The following is a 13,071-nucleotide window of genomic DNA, read 5'->3' as shown; positions in this document are numbered from 1 at the left end:
CACCCTACCTGCTTAAAATCCTTTGGTGGCTTCTTATTGCTCTATAGAAAGAAACAGCAAGTCCTGACTGTGTGAAGTCCTGTGCGCTGGCCTGCCTCCCCTCTAGCCTCACTCCCACCCTCAGGCTCTGTCCCAGCCCCTTGTGCACTGTGCGTATCCCTCACGTCACACTTCTCGCACGACAGGCTCTTCCATCTCCTGGGTCCTCACCGCACTGTTTACTTTGTTGTTCAGCCGCTAAGTCAAACCCAACTCTTTGCGACCCTATGGACTGAAGCATGCCTGGCTCCTATGTCCTCCACTGTTTCCTGGAGTTTGCTTAAACTCTGTCCATTGGATTGATGATGCTGTCTAACCATCTCCTCCTCTGCCGCCCCCTTCTCCTTTTGCCTTCAATCCTTCCCAGCATCAGGGTCTTTTCCAATGAGCTGGCTCTTCACTTCAGATGGCCAAAGTACTGGAGCTTCAGCTTCAGCATCAGTCCTTACAATGAATATTCAGGATTGATTTCCTTTAGGATTGATGGGTTTGATCTCCTTGTAGTCCAAGGGCTAGTGAATGCCATTCATTCTTCAGCTCTCACTCAGAACACCACCTGCTCAGGAAGGCCCTACAACCAGGCCTCTGTCACTCACCCCAGCAGCATTACTGTATTTGTTTCCCCCAGCTGTTGTGACAAATCACCATACATTTGGTGGCTTAAAACAACACATTTATTCCCTTTTGGTTCTGAAGACCAGAAGTCTAAATTCAGTCTCACTGGACTAAAGTTGGGGCGTGAGCGGAGGCAGTCCCTTCTGAAGGCTCTGAGGGGAGAATCATTCCCTTGCTTTTTTCAGCTTCTAGTGACTGCCTGTCTTCCATGGCTTGTGGCCCCCTTCCCCACCTTCAAAGCACATCACACTACAATCTCTGCTTTCATTGTCACATAGCCTTCTCTCCTGATTCTGACCCTCCTGCCTCCGTTTTACAGGGACTCCAAAGATTACATCAATAATGATGATACAGATGACATTACTCATCTTAAGACCCTTAATTTAATCACATTTGCAAAGTTTCTATTTGCCATTTAATGTGCCATAACTCAGCAGCGGCCACAGGACTGGAAAAGGTCAGTTTTCATTTCAATCCCAAAGAAGGGCAATGGCAAAGAACGTACAAACTACTACACAATCGCACTCATTTCACATACTAGCAAAATAATGCTCAAAATTCTCCAAGCTAGGCTTCATCAGTACGTGAACTGAGAATTTCCAGGTGATCAAGCTGGATTTAGGAAAGGCAAAGGAACCAGAGATCAAATTGCCAACATCCGCTGGATCATAGAAAAAGCAAGAGAATTCCAGAAAAAAATCTACTTCTGCTTCATTGGTAATGCTAAAGCCTTTGACTGTGTGATTCACAACAAACTGTGGAAAATTTTTAAAGAGATGGAAATATCAGACCACTTGACCTGCCTCTTGAGAAATCTGTATGCAGGTCAGGAAGCAACAGTTAGAACTGGACATGGAACAACAGACTGGTTCCAAATAGGAAAAGGAGTATGTCAAGGCTGTATATTGTCACCCTGCTTATTTAACTTATATGCAGAGTACATCATGTGAAATGCTGGGCTGGAGGAAGCACAAGCTGGAATCAAGATTGCTGGGAGAAATATCAATAACCTCAGATAGGCAGATGACACCACACTTATGGCAGAAAGTAAAGAAGAACTAAAGAGCCTCTTGATGAAAGTGAAAGAGGAGAGTGAAAAAGCTGGCTTAAAACTCAACATTTAAAAAACAAAGATCACGGCATCTGATCCACCACTTCATGGCAAATAGATGGGGAAACAAAGGAAACAGTGACAGACTTGATTTTCTTGGGCTCCAAAATCACTGCAGATGGTGACTGCAGCCATGAAATTAAAAGACGCTTGCTCCTTGGAAGAAAAGCTATGACAAAACTAGACAGCATATTAAAAAGCAGAGACATTACTTTGCTGACAAAGGTCTGTATAGACAAAGCTATGATTTTTCCAGTAGTCATGTATCGATGTGAGAGTTGGACCATAAAGAAGCTGACTGCAAAGAATTGATGCTTTCAAACTGTGGTGTTGGAGAAGACTCTTGAGAGTCCCTACAACTGCAAGGAGATCAAACCAGTCGATCCTAAAGGAAATCAATCCTGAATAGTCACTGGAAGGACTGATGCGAAAACTGAAGTTTCTTTGGCCACCTGATGTGAAGAACTGACTCACTGGAAAAGACCCTGATGCTGGGAAAGATTGAAGGCAGGAGAAGGGGACGACAGAGGATGAGATGGTTGAATGACAACACCGACTCAATGGACATGAATTTGAGCAAGCTCTGGGAGACGGTGAAGAACAGGGAAGCCTGGCATGCTGTAGTCCATGGGGTCACAAAGAGTTGGAATGGTTGAGTGATGGAACAACAACAATGCCATAACATATTCACGGGAATTAGAACATGGTGATATTTGCAGGAACCATTAATCAGCCTGCCGCAACCATGTATCTTTCCTTCAAAACATGTATCACCATTTAGTAATAACATAGCATGCACTCATTTAAGTGATTATTCCATTAACATTCATCAACTCCCTAGACTATCAGCTCCCCAGGGGTAAAAACAAAGCCTGTTCTTCTTCAGATTCTCAGCACCCAGACCATGTTCATCTAGGCCCAGAAATATTTATTGGATGAATAGATGGATTATTATCCAGTCACTAAAAACAATAATTAGCAAGGTAAAGTGGTAACAGGCTACAAGGAAACTTTCCCTGTGAACTTCCATTATGGTTTTCACTTTGTACAATAAATAAAAATCAAAAGGGAAAAAACTGTAGTATAAAGAACATCAACCATAACAGATTTTTCTAAGTTGATTACTCACTTAGTATCCAAAAGCTGAAGCTGGTGGTTACTATCTCTGTGGGACATCTTCAGTTTGGTGCTTTGTTCTGATATTGACAAGTCCACTCTGTTTAAAAGCTGAGAGATCTGGAAAAGACACTTCGCTTGTAAATACCATATCAAACCTTTTCAGAGCTAATTTCAAAAAACATTAGTGACATGTATTCTCGTCCATGGCATTAAATTCAATCTAATGTAATAAATTCATTTAGGAGTCCACCTAATCTCTCTACTTCCATTTCTTTTACACACACCCATCAAAAGTCAAGACCAGGGGCGTTTCCTGGTGGCCTAGTGGTTAAGATTCTGGGCTTTCACTGCTGTGGTCCAGGTTCAATCTTTGGTCAGGGAACTGAGATCCCAACAAGCTGCAGGACATAGCCAAAACAAATATCAAGACCAGCAGCACTGCCAAAATATTCATCATGTAGTGAGCACTCAACTACAGGTCTGTGTTGAGCAAGCCCAGCTCCTGCCCAGGACCAAGACTTCCACCTGCTGGCATAAAATAGAAGTCATTTTTACCTTGGAATTTCTACCGTTAGTGTGGCTACTAGTCATAAAGGATGGAATTCTTATCACTTACAAAACCTATTAGGTCTCAGATTTACCTCCAGATGCAGGTTAAGTTATCAGGAAACATAATTTTTCGGCTTCCCAGGTGGGGCTAGTGGTAAAGAACCCACCTGCCAATGTTGTTGGCATTGGCATGTAAGAGATGCAGGTTCAATCCCTGAGTTAGAAAGATCCCCTGGAGCGGGTATAGCAAACCACTCCAACATTCTTGCCTGCAGCATCCCCATGGACAGAGAAGCCTGGTGGGCTACAGTCCATGGGGTCGCAAAAAGTCAGACATGATTGAGAGACTAACACTTTTTTTTTTTTTCATTCTAATAAAAGGGGGTACCTAGTCAATTTATTGGATTAGACATATTTGTGTCCCAGCTGCCTCCAATAAGGATCCAAAGCTGTTTCTGTAAAAAAATTAATTATTATAAAACCATGAAGTGCAATTCTCCAGGCAAGAATACTGGAGTGGTCTCTCTTCAAATGCAGAACAGCAAGTAAAACAGACATTGTAGAGAAAGTCCTAGAAGACAGGCCCCATTACGGCAAAGGAAAACTTCTAAGTAGCCAAAAAACAAACTGTGAAATGCCAAGAATTCTGCTTTAAGAAATTAACCTGTGAATTGCAAGGTAGAATACTCTGAAATTTATAAGCTAGCAACCCTCTAGCTTTGTTCTAATCTTTTCCCATATACAAACTATGTGATGAGGCAGCCCATAAATCCTATGAATAAACTATCTCCTGAGTCCAAAATTGGGATTAGTGGCCTGTAAAAGCCTGTAAAACAACACTTTTATCACTTACCTGTCTAAGACATGGTTTTGGAAATATAAGTTAGAATTTCTGGAACATATTGTTTGAAGAATGAGGGAAAAGAATACTTAAAATTAGGAGTGTACTGACAATCTTGGCATTTTGGTTGCATTCTTACAAAGGGCCACTCCAGTGAAATAGAAGGAGGAGGAAGAAGAGGGATGCTTATGCTGAGTGCCCTGACTAGTTTCTCCTGCAGGAAATAATTAAACCCATGTTATTCTTAGATAAGAACAAATACCCACTTTCAAAAAGCTACCTAAAAAAAAAGCTACCTGAAACAGGTCATACCTGTCCCTCTGCGTCTTTGATTTTTGTTTCCAAGATAAGTTTGGCAGCTTGCTGTTCTTTGTTCAAGTGCTGGAGGCCCTCATAGGTTGTTTTGTGCTCGGCAGAGAGTCTGGCTATGCTGGCGTCACATCTATCCAGATAAACAACAAAGGAAATTCTTATCAAAATTTTAAAACATGTGCTGAAGCTTCCTTGCATACTACAAGGTGCATGATCCCACTCAGAGAAACTACACTATGAATCATCCCTTTTAACAGAGATTTGGATGAATTCAGAGAGCTGCTCACATTATGGTTTTTAAGTTAAACCACAGGGATGTTGCTCAATAAGACTAGAGATGTAACAACACAACAAGGCTTTACAATGCTCATCAGTACAAAAGTGAATATGCAGTGAGAGCCCAGTAGCAAAAAGCTTACAGAGTGAGCCAGATGTGGTCCGTCACTCTACAGTGCCACCTCTACCTCTCAAGTTCAGGGCCTCTGGATTTTGGAGGCAACTTCTACCACATCTGAAAGTTTTATTCCCATTTTACGAAACCACCGGTATATGTGCTTTGAGTGTGCTCCAGAGCACGGGAAAGTTCTGCAGCTGGTCCCAGGTACTCTGTCCTTGAGCCTTATGACTTGGCAGTTCTAAAGGTATGCAAAGTATCTGTGATAGATAATCTGGGCCATGAAGCCTCTGTCAAACCCTAATAGGGGAGTCACAGAATGACCTCCTAGGAATCGAGAGCAAAGTCATGTCCTGTTCCAACACAATCATTCCTGCTTTAAGAAGGACCTGCCAGCTTGCTACTGGGCTCCAGTAGACACGACATGCCTAAGCAGGGGCCACTGGGGGACCAGGCAATCTGGGCAGCCCATTACGAACACCAAGCCCCAGACGTGGGCACACAGGCAGGACGCTATCTTGGAGGGGAAGGAATATGTAGACATCAAGCCTAATGGTCCTAAAGGCAGAAGTAAATTACATGAGCCTGGACTCCTGTGGCTTCTATTCTTACTACTGCCAGCTTTCCTTCCACTCACATGTATGGCCTCAGATCAATTGAGCTTAAAATACATACGTATTAGGTACTCAAAAATGAAAGATAGATTAACATCCATCACGAGAACTCTATTTTTTTTTAAGTAGAGGTTAAAATAAAGAATAAGCGGTTAAGAGAAAAAAATTAGAAATCCTAAAAATAAGCTACAATTTTCTTAGTAGACCTGACAAACACTAAACATGATTGAAGATAAAATCAGTGAATTTTAAGAAAGTAGCAAGGAGCCTGCTCAGAATGCACCAAAGCCAGACAGAGACGCAAAACATGAAAAAATAGTGAAGAAAGATAGAGGACAAATAAAGGGATGCTAACATAAGTCAAAGGGAGGTTGAAGAATTTTAAAAAGAAAAATGGAGAGAATGGCAAAGAAGCAATATTTCAGGGGCTGTAGATTTGCTAAGACTGAAGAAAGACATGAGTTTTAAAGTATTTGTCCATGGAATTTTCCAGGCAAGGGTACTGGAGTGGGTTGCCATTGCCTTCTCTGAGTCAATGAATACCAAGTGGCATAAGTAAAACTAAACAGACTACGGTGAAATTCATATAACCCAAGATAAAGATAAAATCTTAAAAGCTACCAAATATCAAAGACAAAATGATTTTTTGACTGACTATAGGATTGATAGCACACAACACACACCAGAAGACAATAAATATCAGAAGATATTGGAGAAACAGCGTCTAAGGATTGAGGGGAACAAATCCATCATACAAGAATAAGTGCAAAATAAAGACGTTTCAGACATACAAAGATTAAGAAATGCATCGCCCACACACTCATATTGAAAAAGTCATTAAATAATGAATTCAGTAAGAAGAAAAGAACACCCAGAGAGAAGGAGTAGGATGCAAGAAACAACAAACTGAGAAAATTTTTGGAAAATTTAATTTTTTATAGACTCTGAAAAAAGTAAGCTACCAGCTCAATTACTTCAAACTTCTTGAGATTTTACTTGGTAATGACTCACATTTTCTCTAAGTTGAACAACCTGTTTAGCTTAATCATTTGACTAAAATGCTATAATCCTCTTTGGAAATAACAGAAAATGTATTAGGATAAAAAAATTTTAATACTGATAAAAATATTTTTAATATTTTGAAACACAATCTGAAAAACTGCATATATACATGTGTAAACTTCAATATTCACAATAAAATAGACACAAAGCAGCAATCATGTCACTATCCATCTATATTGGAAATATTTTAAATGTTTACTGCCCAACACTGGAGTTTGTATAATTAAGCTACATCACACATTGCAGGAGGAATAGTAAATTTTACAAGTTTTCTTGAGGGTAACTTGGCAGTATATACTCCAAATTTTGAAACGTGAATATATTTCGATGTACCTTGCAATCTAGGTATTAACCCCAAAGAAACAAAGGTGTGAGCAAAGAAAAACCAAACCAAATTCTGTATAAATTCTTTGTACAATTTCCTGCTATTCTAGGATAAAACCAAAATCCTTTAAAATGCTTAGAAAGAGGCAGTCCCAAGCCACCTACCTCTCGGCATCATCTTATATATTCTGTCCCTTTTTTCCTCTGTACTCAGCCACACCATTACACTGCAAGCCTTTGAACTTACTTCACTTCTTCCCTACTCTAAGGCCTTGACCCAAGCTGTTCTCTCTGGATGAAGTCTTCTTCCTTGACCCTGTCACCTGACTAGGTACTATACATCCCTCAAGCTAAGTACAATAGTCTCTTCCTTACTGAACCCTTCCTGGAGATCAGATATAGCAATTAAATACTTTCCAGATACCCCACATTTTTCTTTTGCTGAACTTCTTAAAATTTATTATTATTACTATTACTACCACTATTATTATCATTTTCTACTTGCTGTTGTTGTCCAGTCACTCAGTTGTGTCTGAATCTTTGCAACCCCATGGACTGCACCATGCCGGGCTTCCCTGTCCTTCACCAACTCCCAGAGCTTGCTCAAACTTATGTCCATTGAGTCCATGATGCCATCCAACCATCTTATCCTCTGTCGTCCCCTTCTCCTCCAGCCTTCAATCTTTCCCAGCATCAGAGTCTTTTCTAACAAGTCGGCTCTTTGCATCAGGTGGCCAAAGTATTGGAGTTTCAGCTTAAGCATCAGCCCTGCCAGTGCATATTCAGGACTCATTTCCTTTAGGATTGACTGGTTTGATCTCCTTGCAGTTTGATGGGCTCCCAAGAATCTTCTCCAACACCACAGTTCAAAAGCATCAATTCTTCAGTGCTCAGCCTTCTTTATGGTCCAACTCTCACATCCATACATGACTACTGGAAAAAAACATAGCTTTGACAAGACAGACTTTTGTCAGCAAAGCAACGTCTCTCCTTTTTAATATGCTCTCTAGGTTGGTCACCGGAGAAGGCAATGGCACCCCACTCCAGTACTCTTGCCTAGAAAATCCCATGGATGGAGGAGCCTGGTGGGCTGCTGTCCATGGGGTCGCGAAGAGTCAGACATGACTGAGCGACTTCACTTTCACTTTTCACTTTCATGCATTGGAGGAGGAAATGGCAACCCACTCCAGAATTCTTGCTGGAGAATCCCAGGGACAGGGGAGCCTGGTGGGCTGCCGTGTATGGAGTTGCACAGAGTCGGACATGACTGAAGCGACTTAGCAGCAGCAGCAGCAGCAGGTTGGTCACAGCTTTTCTTTCAAGAAGCAAGTGTATTTTAATTTCATGGCTGCAGTCACCATTCATGGTAATTTTGGAGCCCAAGAAAATCAAGTCTGTCACTGTTTCCTTTGTTTCCCCATCTATTTGCCATGAAGTGATGGGATCAGATGCCATGATCTTTGTCTTTTAAATGCTGAGTTTTAAGCCAGCTTGTTCACTCTCCTCTTTCACCTTCATCAAGAGGCTCTTTAGTTCTTTCTCGCTTTCTACCATGAGGGTGGTGTCATCGTCATATCTAAGGTTATTGATATTTCTCCCAGCAATCTTGATTCCAGCTGTGCTTTATCCAGCCTGGCATTTCCCACGATGTACTCTGCATATAAGTTAAAGAAGCATGGTGACAATATACAGCCTTGACGCACTCCTTTCCCAACTTGGAACCAGTCCATTGTTCCACGTCTAGTTCTAACTGTTGCTTCTTGACCTGCATACAGGTTTCACAGGAGGCAGGTAAAGTTGTCTGGTATTCCCATCTCTTAAAGAATTACTATATTATCATTTATCTCTAATTCCTGTTTTCATGACATGCACTCATCATTGGCCCATGTATGGCTCACTTTCAGTTCAGTTCTGTTGCTCAGTCATGTCCAACTCTTTGCGACCCCATGGACTGCAGCATGCCAGACCTCCCTATCCATCAGCAACTCCCGGAGTTTACTCAAACTCATGTCCATTGAGTCGGTGATGCCATCCAACCATCTCATCCTTTGTAGTCCCCTTCTCCTCCCGCCTTCAATCTTTCCCAGCATCAGGGTCTTTTCAAATAAGTCAGTTCTTTGCAGCAGGGGGCCAAGTACTGGAGTTTCAGCTTTAGCATCAGTCCTTCCAATGAACATTCAGGACTGATTTCCTTTAGGATGGACTGGTTGGATCTCTTTGCAGTTCAAGGGACTCTCAAGAGTCTTCTCCAACACCACAGGTCAAAAGCATCAATTCTTCAGTGCTCAGCTTTCTTTATAGTCCAATTCTCACATCCATACATGACTACTAGAAAACCCATAGCTTTGACTAGACAGACCTTTGTCGGCAAAGTAATGGCTCTGCTTTTTAATACACTGACTAGGTTGGTCATAACTTCTCTTCCAAGGAGTAAGCATCTTTTAAATTCATGGCTGCAATCACCATCTGCAGCTCACTTTATTCATGGCTCACTTTATTCAGTTAATTATTTTTAAATAACTGCTCCTACTTTAAATCCTGTGTCATCATTCCCTTGTTCTCCTTTTAAGACTGTATTGCACACACATATACATGTCTGTTTATCTATTAATATATATATACACATATATATTTCTTAAAAGTATGTGTATGTGTGTATTAGTTGAGTTCAACTGTTACAAAAGCCATTATGTCATATGTAATATTTTGATACTTACTGTTTTCACTTATTGCTAAGCCTCAACTATATTGTTAAACACTACAGTAGTTACTCATTTTAACTACAAAATAATATTCTATTGTTCGTTACAATTTATTTTCCAAACCTCCACTAATGGGAACTTTGGGTTATTGCAAGACTTTGCTATTTCAAACAATGCTGCTATGAACATACCCTCCTGTGGTACAAGTTCAACAATTTATCTTGGGCATAAACTGATGGATCTCAAAGTATGTAGATGTTCAGCACTGAGAGGTAATATCAGCCCTCACTAGTTTATACTCCTACTAACAATAGGTAAGAGATCTTGGGCACCTACATCCTCTCTAATGCTTGGCATTTTGGGATATTTTAGATGCCAATCTACTGGGAGTGAGAAAGCATATATTGCTGCTTTTTTACATTTTTATTTCAATATCAACCAATGAAACTGAATCTCCTCACATGTTTATTGGCCACATGTGTTTATTCTTTGATGTCAGTTCATGTCTCTTACCCATTGTTGCATTGGATTGTTTGCATTATTCTTAACTTGTACATATATTCTTGACACAACATTTTACTATACAATGTCTTCCTCCATTTGTAACGTCTCATTTTCTTATTTAAAAATGATGAGCAACACTTTAAATTTTAACATAATCAAACATCTCAATGCCTTATATATCAAGAAGAAATCCTCCCCTACCAAAAGGTCTAAAAGATATTTCTCTATATGTTTCTATTAAAAGTTTTAAGTCTTATGTTTAGCATTTAAGTCCTTTACTCATCTGGAGGTGATTTTATATTTGGTATGAGATAGAGAAAAAATGAATCTTTTTTGAAATGGATAATAAATTTTCTAGCTCCATTTACTTAACAGTCTCTCCTTTCTCCACGGATCTGCTATGCCATCTATGGTATATATCAAAGTCCCATACATGTGTGGTTCAATTCTGGACTTCCTATCCCATTCCATTGTTCAATTTCTCTATCCCTAAGCCACCAACATAATATCTTAACAACTACAGTTTCATAGCAAGTCTTGGTATCTAGTAGGGCAATTCTCCCCTCTTTGGTCATCTTCATAAGTATCTTGAATGTTTCTGACTCTTAACTCTGACATACAAACATTATAATCATCAAGTTTCTCCATAAAACTCTAGAATCTAATTGGAATTTCATTGATTCTGAAGATTCATTTGTGAAAACTGATATTTTTAAAGATATTAAAGACTTCCTACCCTTGAATATAATATGTTTCTATTTATTTATGTTTTCTTATTATTTCTTAACCAATTTTTTTTTAATTTTCAAGAAGTCTTGAACAATTTTTGTTAGATATATGCCTAGTTACTACACATTCTCTGATTTTAGTTTAAATAACATCTTCATTTTAAGTATGTTTTCTAGTTGTTTCCTATTGGTTTATAGTAAAGAAACTGATCTTTGTACTTTAATATTAGTAACCACCTTGCTAAATTTACATTAACAGATTAAGAGAGAAATCTGTGATTCGAATAGATGCAAAAACATTTGAGAAAACTCAGTACAGATTATAAAGAGTCTTAGTAAATCTGGAGTGCAAGAAAACTTCCCAAATCTGATGAATCCATGATTAATCATCATCCAAAAAACGGAAAAACTCTGGAAGTATTCTCATAAAGTTGAAAACAAGAGAAAGATGCCCATTTTTAAATTTCTAATTAACTGTACTGAAGATTTTACCCAGTACAAGATGACAAAAAAGAGAGACGAAGGATATGAGGATCAGAAAAGAAGAAATTAAACTGCCAATATATGCAGATGATATCATTTCTATAGAAACTCCCCCAAAATCTATAAACCAGAATCATAAGTGAAATAAATAATTATTTTGCAATAATTTGCTTAATGTCTAGCTCTCCTATTAGAAGGAATATAAACTACATTTAAGGAAGAAGGGCAACTGCCTTTTCTATCACTAAAACCCTAGTGCTGAGCACATTGCCTTGCTTGTCGTAGGGGCTCAATAAATACTTGCCAGTGAATGACTATAAGGAATATTTACTACGTACCATGCACTGTCCACGGAGAAGGCAATGGCACCCCACTCCAGTACTCTTGCTTGGAAAATCCCATGGATGGAGGAGCCTGGTAGGCTGCAGTCCATGGGGTCGATAAGAGTCAGACATGACTGAGCGACTTCACTTTCACTTTTCACTTTCATGCATTGGAGAAGGAAATGGCAATCCACTCCAGTGTTCTTGCCTGGAGAATCCCAGGGATGGGGGAGCCTGGTGGGCTGCCGTCTATGGGGTGGCACAGAGTCGGACACGACTGAGGCGACTTAGCAGCATGCACTGTCCAAGATGCATAATATTATGCATGAATTAAACATGCAGGAACAAAATATTAGTTCATTTAGTCCTCAAAATCATCCCCACTCACAAATGATGCTTAAAAACAATATCAAAGTCAGACCCCTCTTTTTAATTTTGAGCTCAAAATTTTTGAGCAATACATTATCTAAATTATATCTGGGGAAATCTGAAGTGTTAAATTACCATGAAATACAAAAATATTATTTTCCAATTCAAATAACAGCTTATTGGATGGAAATTTACATCATACCAGTTCATCATCTTCACAAAGCAGTTCAAGGGACAGACTATGTTTAAATAAGTTACTTGAAAAGGTCTCAAAATGATCCTAAAGCTCATGGCTCACAGATTTGCACTAGCTATAGCTTGGCTTCCATATTTTGTCTCACTTGGAAACACAAACACTACAACATTGCTGTTGTTCAGTCACTCAGTCATGTCCGACTCTGCAACCCCATGGACTGCAGCACCCAGGCTTCCCTGTCATCATCTCCTGGAGCTTGCTCAAACTCATGTCCACTGAGTCAACGATGCCATCCAACCATCTCATCCTCTGTCTCCCCTTCTCCTCCTGCCCTCAATCTTTCCCAGCATCAGGATCTTTTCCAATGAGTCAGCTCTTTGCGTCAGGTGGTCAAAGTATCAGAGCGACAACACACATTTCCATTAATACAGGAGTGGCTAAATACATTAAATTATGATACATACATGGAACAGAATATCCCATATTTAATCAAAAAGTCAGTCAGATCCATGTGCACACTGGAAGGAGGCCCACAGTATATGGTCATGAAGAAACAAGTGACAGAATAGTATGGAAAAGTGCAGGTGCATAGTTGTGGCACACGAGCTGAGCTGCATGTGGGATCTTTCTGAGCCAGGGATCAAACCTGTGTCCCCTGCATTGGCAGGCAGACTCTTAACCAATGGACCACCAGGGAAGCCCCCTTCCTTTCTTTTCAAAAAACACACATCATAAAAGGCAGCCTTGGGGCTCGCATGTAGCTGTGGGCACGACACAGTAGATTTA

The 13,071-nt window shown here is 39.9% G+C and overlaps 1 protein-coding gene across 7 annotated transcripts in view; it reads right to left on the bottom strand.

Annotated features, from left to right (window-relative positions):
* Window positions 1-13,071, bottom strand: part of FAM81A (family with sequence similarity 81 member A) — a 151,959-nt gene that overhangs the window by 12,749 nt on the left and 126,139 nt on the right. For 6 of the 7 annotated variants that reach the window (XM_086321264.1, XM_086321263.1, XM_086321265.1 and 3 more), the window contains exons 5-6: window positions 4,587-4,716; window positions 2,895-3,001 (exon numbers count right to left, since the gene is read on the bottom strand). In XM_086321264.1, the coding sequence (XP_086177390.1) occupies window positions 2,895-3,001; window positions 4,587-4,716 (237 nt within the window). The remainder of the gene's footprint in view (window positions 1-2,894; window positions 3,002-4,586; window positions 4,717-13,071) is intronic. The other variant, XM_086321266.1, reaches the window with a different exon arrangement.

This window comes from Bos grunniens, chromosome 10, assembly GCF_055505025.1.
Source record: "Bos grunniens cultivar Pamir isolate PY7600 chromosome 10, Bosgru_T2T1.0, whole genome shotgun sequence".
NCBI classification, from domain to species: Eukaryota; Metazoa; Chordata; class Mammalia; order Artiodactyla; family Bovidae; genus Bos; species Bos grunniens.
This window is presented reverse-complemented; position numbering and strand designations above follow the sequence as displayed.